At 46.3% G+C, this 16,208-nt stretch overlaps 2 protein-coding genes across 2 annotated transcripts in view; both read right to left on the reverse strand.

Annotated features, from left to right (window-relative positions):
* The window catches only part of LOC142310542 (uncharacterized), a 33,950-nt gene extending 23,008 nt beyond the window's left edge, over positions 1–10,942 (reverse strand). Inside the window, exons 1-5 of the mRNA XM_075348063.1 lie at positions 10,687–10,942; positions 8,139–8,283; positions 3,540–3,695; positions 3,334–3,457; positions 3,153–3,250 (exon numbers count right to left, since the gene is read on the reverse strand). Of these exons, the coding sequence (XP_075204178.1) occupies positions 3,153–3,250; positions 3,334–3,457; positions 3,540–3,695; positions 8,139–8,216 (456 nt within the window). The 5' untranslated portion in view covers positions 8,217–8,283; positions 10,687–10,942. The remainder of the gene's footprint in view (positions 1–3,152; positions 3,251–3,333; positions 3,458–3,539; positions 3,696–8,138; positions 8,284–10,686) is intronic.
* Positions 1–16,208, reverse strand: part of LOC142312062 (uncharacterized) — a 275,265-nt gene that overhangs the window by 111,532 nt on the left and 147,525 nt on the right. The gene's annotated exons all lie outside the window — the stretch shown is intronic.

The raw sequence follows: 16,208 nt of genomic DNA on the forward strand, positions 1-16,208 counted from the left end.
GTTGCGGTAAGGATGAGTCCTTACCCTTGGAGTGTTTGATGATTTCATCCAAACGCTCTCCAAACAATCGGTCACGAGAAAAAGGCAAATTGGTTAAGCACTTCTTGGAATGAGAATCTGCCTTCCAGTGTCTCAACCACAGGGCCCTACGCAAAACAGCGGAGTTGGCTGACGCCACTGCCGTGCGGCTTGTAGCGTCAAGAACAGCATTAATCGCGTACGACGCGAATGCCGCCATTTGCGAGGTCAATGGTGCTACTTGCGGGGCAAATGCACGTGTGACTGAGTCGACTTGCACAAGCCCGGCTGAGATAGCTTGGAGTGCCCATACGGCAGCAAAAGATGGCGCTAACGACGCTCCAATCGCTTCATAGATGGATTTCAGCCAGAGCTCCATCTGCCTGTCAGTGGCATCTTTAAGTGCCGCTCCATCTTCAACTGCAACCAAGGATCTAGCTGCAAGCCTGGAAATTGGAGGATCCACTTTTGGACACTGGGTCCAACCCTTGACCACCTCAGGGGGAAAAGGATAGCGTGTATCTTTAAGCCGTTTAGAAAAACGCCTTTCCGGATAAGCGTGGGGTTTCTGGATTGCGTCTCTAAAGTCAGCGTGGTCCAGAAAAGTGCTTAATGTACGCTTAGGATATCTGAAATGGATTCTCTCGTGCTGCGAAGCTGACTCCTCTACAAGAGGAGCTGGTGGGGAAATATTTAACATCTTATTGATGGACGCTATAAGATCATTAACTATGGCGTCACCATCTGGTGTATCTAGATTGAGAGCGGTCCCAGGATCAGAATCCTGATCAGTTACGTCCGCCTCATCACCCATAGATTCATCTCGCTGGGATCCTGACCATTGAGATGAATGTGAAGGCCCCTCATAGCGAGCCCGCTTAGGTTGCCTGGGGCCATCGTCCGAGTCAGAGTCTTCACCCTGAGGTGTATGTGCCCGTCCCGGAGCTTGGAGGTAATTCAGCTGAGGGGGACCAGGGGGCAATGATTGCACAGTGTCCGTGGCCTGAAGTACAGGCCTAGCTCGCAATGTGTCAAGAATTTGTGACATAGTGAGAGACATTCTGTCAGCAAAAGCTGTAAACTCAGTTCCTGTCACCTGGACAGCATTCACAGGTGGTACACCCTGGGTCACGTCCAGCAGAGGTCCCGACTGTGCAAGTGCCGCAGGGGCCGAGCACTGCACACAATGGGGGTCAGTGGAGCCTGCCGGTAGAAAAGTCCCACATGCGGTACAGGAAGCATATAATGTCTGTGCCTTGGCACCCTTGCGTTTTGTGGACGACATGCTGTTGGCTCTCTGCAATGTGAGAGAGTCTATAGCCAAAGGGCGACCAGCGCTATGCAGTACAAAGTATTTGCAGGAACAAAATACTAGGATTACTACTGGCACAAGAGGGGGTGAGCCCTGAGGGCTGCTTACCGCCCGCTGAATAGCGGGTAAGAGGCGCAGAATTCCTTGTCTGGGTCTCCCCGGCTCCCCTCTGCAGCTCAGCGTGTCAGCAGGAATGGCTGCCGGCGTCTGTGGAGAGGGGCGGTCCGTGGGAGTTCCCAAACAAAAGTGCGGGAAACAGTGTCCCCTCTGTGCCTATTGTGAGGGCTGGAGTATGTAAAAACGACTCCAGCCCTCAGCGCTGATGCACTGACCAGCGTCCCGCCCCTCTCCTGACTGGCAGGTCTGGGGGCGGGAACGAACGGAACTAGGCCGCAAAAGCCGGGGACTCGAGTTATCAGCGCGGCCGCCGTAAAAGCGCGGCCCGCGCTGAAGTCCCCGGCGCACCACAAGTGCCAGCCGCGCCGCAGTCCCAGCGGCCGGCGCGACCGTTTCCCAAAAGTGTGCCTGCTTCAGCGAAGCTGAATGAGGCCATGGCACAAGCGCCGCAGCGCTGATGTCCCCGGCGCACTACAACACCCAGCATGCTGCGGTGTGAGCGCCAAATGCACGGGGACACAGAGTACCTTGAGGAAGCAGGGCCATGTCCCTGATGTACTCCGCTCCATCCAGCATCTTCTCCAGGGGCTGTAGATGGAGCACGGTCTCAGTGCCTGGAGACCAGTAAATCCCACTTCACCCAGAGCCCTGTAAAAAGGGATGGGGAAGGAATCAGCATGTGGGCTCCAGCCGCCGTACCCGCAATGGGTACCTCAACCTTACAAACACCTCCGACATACAGTGGGGTGAGAAGGGAGCATGCTGGGAGCCCTGTATGGGCCCTCTTTTCTTCCATCCGACACAGTCAGCAGCTGCTGCTGACTAAAAACAATGGAGCTATGCGTGCGTGTCTGACCTCCTTCGCACAAAGCTAAAACTGAGGAATCCGTACTCCTACGGGAGGGTGTATAGCCAGAAGGGGAGGGGCCTTACACTTTTAAGTGTAGTTCTTTGTGCGGCCTCCAGAGGCAGTAGCTATACACCCACTGTCTGGGTCTCCCAATTAGGAGCGAAAAAGAAACACATAATAAGCGCATCGGGTTTTTGGTGCACTTTTCTTCCAAGAGATGAGTTCACTGATGTGAGTTCACCTGAGGTCACAGCTGGGGTACTGTGGGAACTAAGAAAAAAAAAGTGTTTTCAGCTCACCTAGCATAAAATTGTTCCAGGACTTCAGCAAGAGTGAACGCGGTCCACTGAACAGGCTAGTCCAGAGGTAGAGTTAGAAGCAATGAGTAGAAGGGAAGGACCCAGCACTGATGCACGTAAAAATAAAATCCAAGGCTTTATTAGGTCATCTTAAAAACATTATTAGGATAAAGGCTCCATAATATGCGCCTAAGCATGAAACTTGACGCGTTTCAGACTATAAATTAAAAACAAAGTCCTTAATCATAAGTGATTAAGGACTTATGATTAAGGACTTTGTTTTTAATTTATAGTTAATACTCATTGCTTCTAACGTCTGTGGGAACTGCCAGCTGTGACCTCAGGTGAACTCACCTGAAGTGAACTCATTGAATTCAGTGAACTCCCTTCAGATGAGCTCTAACTTAATCACGGATTACCAGACTAGGCTATGTGCGCATTTTGAGAATTTGGTTGCAGAGATTTCTGTACCAAATCTGCATCTCCTGGCAGAAAAACAAGTCAGAAATGTCTACACATCATAGGGGAGATTTCATGACATCTTCCCTCCATCTACCTGATGATCGGGAGGAACCTCGGGATATTCTTGTTTACAGTCCTGTCGAAGTAGAGGACAGGGACATTTCTCTGGTGTTGTCCTCTTACGGAGTATAACTGGAGGAAACACATACAGGGACTTAATTAATTCTTTACATACAGATAATTATAGGCCATGTTTTTTTAGTCCTGTGTATTACCTGGTGAGGTGAGGGGCTTGGAAACCTCCGACTTGACCTCCTTGAACAGATCTTTGTGACCTTCTAAATACTCCCACTCTTCCATGGAGAAATAGACAGTGACATCCTGACACTTTATAGGAACCTGACACATACAATGATACCGTCATCCCCCGATTCCTTCATAGCGTTACTATATAATGTCCCAGCAATCCCAGCAGTGTCACCTCTCCAGTCAGCAGCTCAATCATCTTGTAGGTGAGCTCTAGGATCTTCAGGGGGTGAGGTGGAGGCCCTGTGATTGGGCTCAAGGGTCTTCCCCAACCCTTTGACACAGGGTACTGACAACGCTCCCTCGAGGTCTTCTTCACTACTGTGTAATCCTAATTATGGAGAGACACATTAATAAATCTCACTACAGACATTTCCAGAGTCCTCACCTCTCCAGTTCTGTCCATCTGCTATTCCCCATTGATGATCTGTTAACATCCCTATTCATTATCCCCTCTCCCCAGCTGCCACTCATCTTTTATCTCTAACCTCCTCTCTTGGCCTCTCATAATTAACTAACTCTACTACGCACAAAGGCAGGAATAAGTTGGACCTGGTCTTCTCCCGTCTCTACATGATTTTAATAACTCCACTCTCTGACCACAACCTTCTTCCATTCTTGGTCAAGACCTGTCAATCTACCCAGGACGCCCCCACTTACCTCCCATATAGGAATATATACGCCATTGACACCCAGAAACTTCTGAAGAAATTGCAGTCATCATTGGCCCCAATATCCTCACTCTCATGTCCTGAATCTGTTATAAAACATTACAATGAAGCACTGCAGAGCGCCCTGGATGAAGCTGCACCAGTTTCACACAGAGCAACTCAGCGCAGACGGCAGCAGCCCTGGCACACGTTGAAAACACGTTTTCTACAGCAGTGCTCCAGGTGTGCTGAACGTCTGTGGAGAAAATCCAAACTAACCGAAGATTTCATCCATAACCATTATACGTTTATGCTCAAAACATACAATACTGCCTCTCCAAACAAGCATACTTCAACACCCCCATCACCTCACTAGCCAACAATCTTAAACGACTCTTTGATACTTTCCACTCCTTCCTCGGACCAAGAGTTCTGGCCCCAACCACCAACATCAGCGCCGATGACCTGGCCAATTATTTTAAAGAAAAAATTGACCATATTCGCCTCATAACACCACACATTGTCTGCCCTCCTACACTTCATCTAGCTCACTTTCACTCTTTGATCCGGTCACAGAAAAAGTTACCAGGCTCCTTGCATCTTCTCGCCCTACTACCTGCACCAGTGACCCTATTCCCTCACATCTCTTTAAATCTGTCTCCCCAGCTGTTACATCTCACCTAACTAAAATATTCAATCTCTCTCTCCTCTGGTGTCTTTCCCTCCTCCTTCAAACATGTCAGCGCATACCCATTACTTAAAAAAAAAAAAAACATCCCTGGACCAAAACTGCGCTTCTAACTACAGACCAGTTTCTAATCTCCCCTTCATCTTCAAACTCCTAGAATGCTTGGTCCACTCCCGTCTGATCCGCTGTCAGATAATTCTCTTCTCGACCCTCTACAATCCGGTTTCCGCTCCTTACACTCTACTGAAACTGCTCTTACTAAAGTCTCTAATGATCTACTAACAGCTAAATCTAATGGTCACTGCTCCCTACTGATTCTCCAGAATCGCTCTGCTGCATTTGAAAGTGTAGATCATCAGCTCCTCGTCATTATGCTTCACTCTATCGGGCTCAAGGACACCGTTCTCTCTTGGCTCTCCTCTTATCTCTCTGACCGCTCCGCTCCTTCACTGTATCTTTTGCCGACTCCTCCTTCTCTCCTCTCCTAGGCCCCCCTCTCTTCTCTCTATTCACTGTCCCTATTGGACAAACCATCAGCACATTTGGTTTCCAGTATCATCTCTATGCTGATGACAGACAATTATACACATCGTCTCCTGACATCACCCCTGCATTATTACAAAATACCAGCGATTGTCTGTCTGCTGTCTCCAACATCATGTCCTCTTTCTATCTAAGGCCTGTTTCACACGTCAGTGAAAAACACAGACGTTTTTCCCTGACGTATTAAAAACGCATACGTCCCTCCGTGTGCTGTAATTCACGGCACACGTGTGTTGTCCATGTGCTACCCGCTGCAGCTACTTCCGTGTGTCGGTGTCGTGCATATCTGAATATGCATGACAGTAATTATCTGGCTCCGAAGCAGCAGCCCGCGGACAGCGTCGCTGGAGAAGGTGAGTATTAAAAGCTTTTTATTTTCAATGTCTGTGTTTTTCTGGCACGTGTTTCATGGATCACATCATAGTATTGTCCGTGGGACATCAGTGATGCCAGAAAAAAAAAGGACATGTCTCTGAGCGGAGCACACAGACACGCGTGTACACCGCACGGAGACACGGTCAGGGAAAAATCACTGATGTGTGCGCAGACCCATTGATTTTAATGGGTCTGTGTATGTCCGCGATTCTGGTACGTATAAAAACTAGCACATACATATCATAATCACTGATGTGTGAAAGAGGCCTAAAATTGAATCTGTCAAAAACTGAATTTCTGATGTTTCCTCCCTCTCCTAACCTTCCCAAACCCAATATTACCAATTCTGTGTGTGGCTCTACCATTACTCCCCAGCAGCATGCTCGCTTTCTTGGGGTTATATTTCACTCCCCATCTTCACTTACTCGCTCGTTCATGTCACCTCCACCTTAAAACATCTCTAGAATTAGACCTTTTTTTTTACCTTTTTTTTACTGTTGACTCTTACTATGGTTCTTATTCATCCTCACCTGGATTATTGTATTTCTTTACTAATTGATATCCCTGTTACTAAACTCTCCCCTCCCCAATTCATTCTGAATGCCGCAGCCAAGATCATTTTCCTCTCCAACCGCTTCACTGATGCCTCTGCTCTGTGCCAGTCATTGCACTGGTTGCCTATCCGTTACAGAATCCAACATAAACTTATCACCCTCACCCACAAAGCTCTCCACAGTTCTGCACCGCCCTATATCTCCTCCCTTATCTCTGTCTATCACCCCACCCGTGCCCTCCGCTCTGCTAATGACCTAAGACTGACATCCTCAATAATTCGAACCTCCCACTTCTGTCTTCAACATTTCTCACGCTGCACCAGTGCTCTGGAACACACTATGAAGAACAATTTGATTAATTTTCAACATCCACACCTTTAAGCGGGTCATAAAAACACATTTTTTTAGACTAGCCTATCACCTCACCTCACTCATCTAATCTAGTCCCATTCTGCCCTTCATAAAATTTACTTCAATTCTTGTCCCCTGTATCTTCTGATTGCATTCCTTTCATGTACTTTTTTACACTCTGTATGTATAAATTCTGGCTGGCGATCGGTCCACGCAGCTGGTTTTGAATCCCATATTAAATTGATGGCTGGACCATATATAACAAGCTTTTCTCCCCCATTCACCTTTTGTGCCTCCCCTATTTCCTCATAGACTGTAAGCTTATGAGCAGGGCCCTCACTCCTCTTGGTATCTGAATTTTGTTATATTGTATTGTCTCATATTTTCTGTACAAGTCCCCTCTGAATTGTAAAGCTCTGCGGAATATGTTGGCGCTATAGAAATTATAACTATTATTATTCCCATAGATAAGACGATGCTGAAGTTGGTTTCTTATTTGTCCAGTTTCTTCTTCGGGCTGAAGTTGGTTTCTTATTCGTCAGTTTCTTATTCAGCAATTTAGTATTTAGGGCTTAAATGGCTTTGGGCCACTGATTTCACACCACATTTACATACCTAGTGATGCCACACATCAAATTCAGATCACTCCAGCCTGGCCCAAACAGGTTCTGGGCATCAGAACTGGCATCAAAGTGGGCAAAACCCCAGTTTTCACAGATTTGAATAAGTAACTGGTGTTTTTGAAGGGTTAAATAGTTTTGGGCCACTGATCTCACACCACATTTACATACCTAGTGATGCCACACATCAAATTCAGATCACTCCAGCATGGCCCAAAAGGGTTCTGGGTATCAGAAGTGGCATCAAAGTGGGTAAATGAACAGTTTTCACAGATTTGAATAAGTAACTGGTGTTTTTGAGGGGTTCAATCTGAATTTAATGTGCGATATCACTAGGTATGTAGCTCTGCTGTGAGATCAGTGTCCCAAAGCCATTTAACCCCTCAAAAATACCAGTTACTTATTCAAATCTGTGAAAACTGTGGTTCTGCCCACTTTGCTGCTAGTTCTGATGGCCAGACCCTGTTTGGGCCATGCTGGAGTGATCTGAATTTAATGTGTGGTATCACCAAGTATGTAACTCTGTTGTGACATCAGTGGCCCAAAGCCATTTAACCCCCCAAAACCACCAGTAACTTATTCAAATCTGTGAAAATTGGCTGTGTGCCCACTTTGATGCCAGTCTTGATGCCCAGAATCCCTTTGGGCCAGGCTGAAGTCACTTGAATTTGATTAGGGGCATCACTAGATATGCAATTGTGGTGTTAGATCAGTGGCCCAAAGCCATTTAACCCTTTCACTAACATACTTCGGTGCCCACTTTGATTCCCATTTTTTTGCCAGTTTTATAATTTTCGCAACTGATTTTAAGTGCATTTATATTCGGGCACACCAGTGCATTGTATTTTATTATTGTGATGTGTTATTTTTGTCGTTACACCTGTAAAAAACTGAAAATACTAAATTGCCGAATAAGAAACTGACAAATAAGAAACCAACTTCAGCATCGTATAGATAAGAATGATGTAATGTGACATCATCAGAATCTCTCACCTCTCCAGTAAGCCGGAAGAGGATCTCTAGGGTGAGGTGTAATATCCTCTCCGCCATCTTGTCCCTGTCCTTATCCATCCTTCACGGGTCAATCAGGAGAATTCTGTTATATAGAAGATCTGAAAGGATCCGATATTGTAGGGACCTGAATGGGGAGAAGAAGATGATACAACATCATAAAGATCCCATGTAATAATACAATTAGTGGAGACAATAAAGAAGAACATAATAGGAAATATAACATGTAGATAACATGTATATATACATGTGTATGTGTATATAACATGATTCGTGCTTTCCTTAACCAAGAATCAGCAAAAACATTAGTGCATGCCCTCATCATCTCCTGCCTCGACTACTGCAACCTCCTGCTCTCTGGCCTCCCTTCCAACGCTCTTGCACCCCTCCAATCTATCCTCAACTCTGCGGCCCGCTTAATTCACCTCTCCCCTCGCTATTCCCCCACTCTGCCAATCCCTTCACTGGCTTCCCATCGTCCAACGACTCCAGTTCAAAACATTAACCATGACATACAAAGCCATCCACAACCTGTCTCCTCCTTACATCTGTGACCTAGTCTCCCGGCACCTACCTGCACGCAACCTCAGATGCTCACAAGATCTCCTTCTCTGCTCCTCTCTTATCTCCTCTTCCCACAATCGCGTACAAGATTTCTCCTGTGCCTCTCCCATACTCTGGAACACTCTACCCCAGCATATCAGACTCTCCCCTACCGTGGAAAGCTTCAAGAGGAACCTCAAGACCCACCTCTTCCAACAAGCCTACAACCTACAATAGCCCTCAGTCCAGTAGACCAATGCGCAACCAGCTCTGTCCTCACCTATCGTACCATCACCCATTCCCTGTAGACTGTGAGCCCTCGCGGGCAGGGTCCTCTCTCCTCCTATACCAGTCTGTGTTGTACTGTTAATGATTGTTGTACGTATACCCTCTTTCACTTGTAAAGCGCCATGGAATAAATGGCGCTATAATAATAAATAATAATATTGTAGGGACCTGAATGGGGAGAAGATGACGATGTAACATCATAAAGATCCCATGTAAGGAATCTCCGGAGCTGTTACCGGCTTCACATGATCCCTACATCCAGTCCTGGCCCCGTCCTGCCCCCGGTATAACACACAATCCACCTATAGTCACACACAGAGATTTATCACAGAATATCTCCAGTCCAGCAACAAAGACACAAAACTAATCTAAAAGGAAAATATAATTATATGTCTCTTAAAATGCAGCAACACGAAAACACCTAAATACTGTCAACACTGAAGGCGTTAAAGGGAACCTGTCATCAGAAATTTTGCTTTAAACCTGAGGCTATGTGCGCACGTTGCGTAAAAACATGCAGTTACGCTGCGCTTTGTAGCGCAGCGTAACTGCATGCGTCCAGCGTCCCCTGCACAGTCTATGGAGATTGTGCAGGGGCCGTGCGCACGTGGCGTCTAAGAGCGCAGCGCTTCGGCTACTGCCGAAGCGCTGCGCAAAAAGAAGTGACATGTCACTTCTTTCCTGCGCTTTGCCGGCAGCTCCTGCTCTGTCTATGGCAGGAGCTGCAGGCAGAGCGCATGGAATCGGCGCTCACTACGGACATTTCTGCAGCGATCTAAAGCGCACATGTGCTCTTCAGATCGCTGCAGAAATATCTGCAGGGCTAGTACGCAACGTGCGCACATAGCCTGAATGTTTCCCCTTCTGCAGCTCCTGGGCTGCATTCTAGCAAGGTTCCTGTTGGTTTTTTGCTCCCTTTTAGACCAAATATAATACTTTATAAAAGGTGTACCTTTTGGGATGCAAATTTTCTAAATCGTCCATGGGGGCGGGCTCTCTGGTGTCCGTTATGTCCATCCTGCCGATTTACGCCGTCCCCCAACGCAGCATTTCATACTTCCAGGATGCCGCCCAGTGAGCCCGTGGTCCGGTGCATGCGCAGTGCCACTGTAGCGGGACTGTGCACTGCGTGCACAGTGTGACCGCTGGTGACGTTTGCGCAGGCACGAGAATGGGCGGCGCTGTGTTGTCATCGCAAGTGCCCGCGCTTTCCCCTCTGCCTCCAGCGTTCTGCGCAAGCGCTGGCCAGATGACCGCACGTCCCCTCTTTCCCATCTTTCCCTGTAGCAGGAAATAGATGGGAGGATCGGAGCAGGACACCACCGGTTACGGCCAGCGCTTGCGCAGAACGCTGGAGGCAGAGAGGAAAGCGCGTGCACTAGATTATGGGTGGGCACTTGCAATGATAATCACAGCGCCGCCCATAATCTCGTTGGGGGACGTCATAAATCGGCAGGATGGACATAACGGACACCAGAGAGCCCGCCCCCATGGACGATTTAGAAAATTTGCATCCCTAAAGGTACACCTTTATAAAGTATTATATTTGGTCTAAAAGGGAGCAAAAAACCAACAGGAACATTGCTAGAATGCAGCCCAGGAGCTGCAGAGGGGGAAACATTTAGGTTTAAAGCAAAATTTCTGATGACAGGTTCCCTTTAATACAGCCCACACCAAGTATTGGAGAATCTCCACATACCTTCACCTGCAGAGCCGCACACTGGATATATGGTAGATGCTATAGTGTATGGGCTCCTTCCAGGAATGACGTCACGTGACAGGGGGTGTGTTAAAAAAAAAAAAAAGTCCGACGATTACAACCGGAATAAACATTATTTTTCTAAGTCCACGTGGGCATAGTTATTTTATGGTGACGATAGGAAACATCATCACGCCCACCAACCAAGCTCCTCATGCCCACTAACCTGGAAGGATTCTAGGTGCAACACCAGATATATGGCTGCTCTGTGCTTCCAGGACCTGTGATGATGTCACATGGAGGGGAGGAGTCAGGGGTCACATGGTCAGCTCCTCAGTGTGTGCAGGACTCTGCTGCTGTGCTGGGTGTCATGGTGCTGGATGAGGGGAAGGTTATGTGTGGGGTCAGGAGGAGAAGTAGCAGTGCTGTGTGTGTACAACCGTGTGTGTGTTACGTATTGCAGAGCCTTATGTGCATGACGTTTACGGCAGAGCATTATCTGTTTGTACAGAGCCGAGTTGCATGTGTAGGATGTGTATAAAGCCGCGTGTGTCTATCACCTGTTGTACACGGTGTAATATCAGCTTTCTCTTATTCCCCACACGATATGTTGCAGAACTTTACTCCGTTTTATGGTCCTGTTTTTCTTTCTGGTTCTGGAGATCCCTTCGTGTATTTACCTTTATGGAAGAGTCATCAGAAGAAATCCTCTCCTGCGTCCTCATTAAAATTCAGAGTCAGAAGTCTGCAAAAGAACATCTAAACAAGTCTGATGCATTTTGGAAATAAGGCCTGTGGATTGATGTAGGTAAAATAAAACTGTTTGGCCACAATGATCAAAAGGAATATGTAGAGAAAAAATGGCACAGAAGTTCATGAAAAGAATATCTCACCAACCATTAAGTATGGGGGTGGATCAATCATGCTTTGGGGTTGTGTTGCAGCTAGTGGCACAGGGAACATTTCATGGATAGAGGGAAGAATAGATTCAATGAAATGTCAACCAATTCTTGATGAAAACATAACACCATCTGTAAAAAAAAACAAAAAAGCTGCAGAGGATGGCTTCTACAAATGGATAATGATCTTAAACACACGTGAAAATCCACAATAGATGACCTCAAAAGGTGTAAACTGAAGGTTGTACAATGGCCCTCACAGTCCCCTGATCTGAAAATCATTGAAAATCTGTGGCTAGACCTCAAAAGAGCCGTGTATGCAAGACAAGCCAGGAATGTCACAGAACTGGAGGACTTCAAGGTAGAATGGATGAAAATGAAAGACTCTTGGCTGGCTACAAAAAGCGTTTACAAGCTGTGACACTTGCCAAATGGGGTCCTACAAGGTACTAACCTTTCAGGGTGCCCAAACCTTTGCATCAGCCCATTTTCCTTTTTTGTTAATTTTAAAATGTAAAAGATGAAAATATTTTTCTTTGCCTAAAATACAAAGGAAATGTGTCATCTTTAACTTTATGCCTTTTAGAGATCATTTCATCTTCATCTTGTTTAACTGTTCACAATAAGGGTATGTGCGCACGTTGCTTTTTACCTGCTTTTTTGCTGCTTTTTCTTCTGCGCTGTTTAATGCCAAAATGGATGTGTTCTTCTATTCAAGCAAAGTCTATGGGAATTTGGGTTTCTTGTTCACACTATGTTGTTCAAAATGCTGCCTTTTTGTGGCAGAACTTTGGTCAAAAACTCAGCTTTTCAAAGAAGCAACATGTCAATTGTTTTTGCCATTTGGGTTTTGCACTGCAAAGCTGAGTTTTTGACCAAAGTTCTGCCACAAAAAGGCAGCATTTTGAACAACATAGTGTGAACAAGAAACCCAAATTCCCATAGACTTTGCTTGAATAGAAGAACACATCCATTTTGGCATTAAACAGCGCAGAAGAAAAAGCAGCAAAAAAGCAGGTAAAAAGCAACATGCGCACATACCCTAACAGAAATTTTGAACAGGGATGCCCAAACATTTACATGCTCCTGTATGATCTACTAAGTATCTTTGCAATTGCCATTTCATTTTGCCAATTTAGTTAAAAGAGCAACTACATGTGCAGAAATCCGGCAATCTAAAGGGGGCTTTACACGTCACGACATCGCTAACGAGATGTCGTTGGGGTCACGGAATTCGTGACGCACATCCGGCCTCGTTAGCGACGTTGTTGCGTGTGACACGTACGAGCGACCGCCAACGATCAAAAATACCTAATCGTTAATCGTTGACACGTCGTTCATTTCCCAAACGTTGTTGCAGGTTGTTCATCGTTCCTGAAGCAGCACACATCGCTACGTGTGACACCCCAGGAACGACGAACAGCACCATACCTGCGTCCTCCGGCAACGAGGTGGGTGTGACTCCCATGCGGCTGCTCTCCGCCCCTCCGCTTCTATTGGATGCCTACCGTGTGACGTCGCTGTGACACCGCAAGAACCGCCCCCTTAGAAAAGAGGCTGTCCGCCGGCCACAGCGACGTCACTAGGAAGGTAAGTCCATGTGACGGCTCCTAGTGATATTGTGCGTCATAGGCAGCGATTTGCCCGTGACGCACAAACAATGAGGGTGGGTGCTTTCGCTAGCGATGTCGCTGCGTGTAAAGCAGCCTTAAGTGTTCTACAATTCACAATATCATTGTTAGAAAATATCCCACTTGTTATAGCATTTTGAAAGCTTTTAAAAAGGTAAGGATAAATCTACAAGATTTACAATTACCACACTTAGAAGTACCAACAGCTTCTTAACCCCTTTATGAACTTTGAAGTTAAAGGGAACCTGTCCCCTATAAGCTGCGGCCACAACCAGTGGGCTTCTATATATAGCAGTCTAACATGCTGTATATAAGAGCCCAGGTCACTGTGTAGAACGTAAAAATCACTTTATAATACTCACCTAAGGGGCGGTGCAGTGCAGACCGGTCAAATAGGTGTCTCCGTTCTCCAGTACCAGTGCCTCCTCTTTCGGCCATCTTTGTCCTCCTTTTTCTGATCCTGGGGTGAATGACGCGTCCTACGTCATCCACACTCTTCAGCATTGAGGTCCTGCGCAGATGCACTTTGATCTGCCCTGAGGGCAGATCAAAGTATTGTAGTGCACTTGCGCAGGACCTCAATGCCAGCGAGTGTGTTAAACTCTAAATGCCGTGCAAGAGTTCCTCAGGGTACACCCACAGATTTAGGGTTTATGAAGGGAAGGACATCCGGATCCAATCCCCTGAATGCCCCCCCATCCTGGAAAATGATGTGGGATTTGGTGCACCCACTGCTGGATAAGGGTTATCACCTTTATGTAGATAACTACTACACCAGCAACCCACTGTTCAAATACCTCTCTGCCAGTATGTGATACTGTGCACAGAAACCAGAGGGGAAGCTAATTGGGTGAGAGCAGAGACCTATGTAGAGACAACATGCTGGTAACAAAGTACAAGAGGGATGTCCTTTTCTTGACCACAATACATAGTGATGGCAGCGCCCCCAGCACTGTAAGGCTACTTTCACACATCCAGTTTGAGCAGTGCGGCTCAATCCGGCTGTGAAACCTATGCAACGGATGCGGCGAAAACACCGCATCCTTTGCATAAGTTTTTATATGCGGCCCGTCCGTTTTTTTCCGGTTGCGGCATGCTACTGAGCATGCGCAGTGGAAGAAACCACATGCGGCGGCCGGATGCGTTTTTTTTTTCCGCATCGCGCCGCATCCGGCGTCCATAGGCATGCATTACAAAATGCGCCGCAGCGGCCGGATGCGGCGCGATGCGTTTTTTTTTGCCGGAGCAAAAAGCGTTGCAGGCAACGTTCCATCCGGCCGCGGCATCGGCTAAATCTGCCGCATGCGGCAAAAACCGGACCGAACGCAAGCCCATGCGGCACAATACGGCACTAATGTAAGTCTATGCAAAAAAACCCGCAACCGGCGGCAAAAAAAACGGTTGCGGTTTTTCTGCAGAGCGCCGTATTATGCTGAAGAGATTCATCTACACAAATCCACAAACCAGTATCCTGGGGTACAATAAAAAATGGGGAGGGGGGGGGGAGAGAGTTGATTTGTCTGATCAAGTCCTCCAGTCCTACAATGTCATGCAAAAAGCTAAAGTGTGTTACGAGAAGCTGACTGTGCACATCATACATATGGCAATGTATAATAATGCTTACTTGCTATCACAATGTGCAGGCTGGACAACCACATTCCCTCAGTTCCATTATGTAGTGATCCGGGCCATAATATTTGGAAGTCAGGAAAGAGACGGCATCAGTACTTCTGGAACTGAAGTTGCCCGCAAAGTACCAGGGCAACATTTCCCTGGTGAGGTCCTCTTATAAAGAAACTTTGTAGCACTATAGGAGGGAAACAAAAGCGCAAATAGGGTCTTACCCGGTATGAGGGTAGAAAAGATAACGAGGGTTACCCTCACCTGGTGAGGTTGTGCCAGTTGCAACCCCTTTCACAAGCTTGTGAGTGTTTAGTGGTTCAGGAGCGGCCACTATAACTACGGTTATTTATTGCACCAATTCTGACACTATAATTCTTTTTATTTCTATTAATCCACCATCCCAATCTTGAGGGGTTTTTTTTAGGGTAATATACCTGAACTAGACATATCTGAGCATTTATATCCATTCACTGTCACTAATTTCCCATATAGAGCCGGGGTTTAAGCACCGGTCTTTTCACTTTCCCTAAGACCCTTCAGGTTCGCAAACCATCCGAGCCCTTTGGTTTTTACACACAAAAAACGTATACAATTTGTTTTAGAAATGCGGTTTATTTATTCATTCATTTCGGCATTTACTTATTCTTAGACATTCCCTCTCTTGTATTATGTATTTAATAACTTTTGGTTCCTGATGATTTGTTAATGTTTTTTCCCCATGTGGCGATGAGTCATTTCTCTGAGTCATATGGGCTGATGATGTCCAAAATGCATACGTGGCAGCAGGGCTGTGGAGTCGGTAAGCCACAGTTGCAACTCCGACTCCTGGATTTTATCAGGTACCGACTCCGACTCCGGCTCCGACTCCGGCTCCTTCATAAATGGCCAATTCATAACAACAAATTTACTGTTGTAAAATATTAACATCGTGCTTATTCAGTAATCAGACCACTTAGAGCAAAAACTACATTTATTAGAATACAATTAGAATATAGCAAATAACTTTTATAAACTTTTCTAAACTGTAAGTAAATATGCAATAAACACTTTTATGCAGTTAATAAGAAGAAATCTATAAATTTGTCCTCAGAAAAAGTATTGCCTCTGTCAGATCCTCCTTCATGGATGCCCTCAAATCTGATCTAATTATTTTGAGAGCAGAGAACAACCTCTCTACACTAACTTGTGCTGGTGGCAAAGCAGTAACCACTCGGGCAACATCTCTGACAATGTCAGGATACAGAGGAATCGCTTGTTGCACTGTTATTTTTGATGAACGGTCAAATTTCTCAATTTCTTTTAGTGCACATGAAAAATTCTGCTGAAATGTACTGGCTGTGTTCCTTGATGGGGATGACTCTTCTGCTAT

This window comes from Anomaloglossus baeobatrachus, chromosome 5 (genome assembly GCF_048569485.1).
Source record: "Anomaloglossus baeobatrachus isolate aAnoBae1 chromosome 5, aAnoBae1.hap1, whole genome shotgun sequence".
In the NCBI taxonomy this organism is placed as follows: Eukaryota; Metazoa; Chordata; class Amphibia; order Anura; family Aromobatidae; genus Anomaloglossus; species Anomaloglossus baeobatrachus.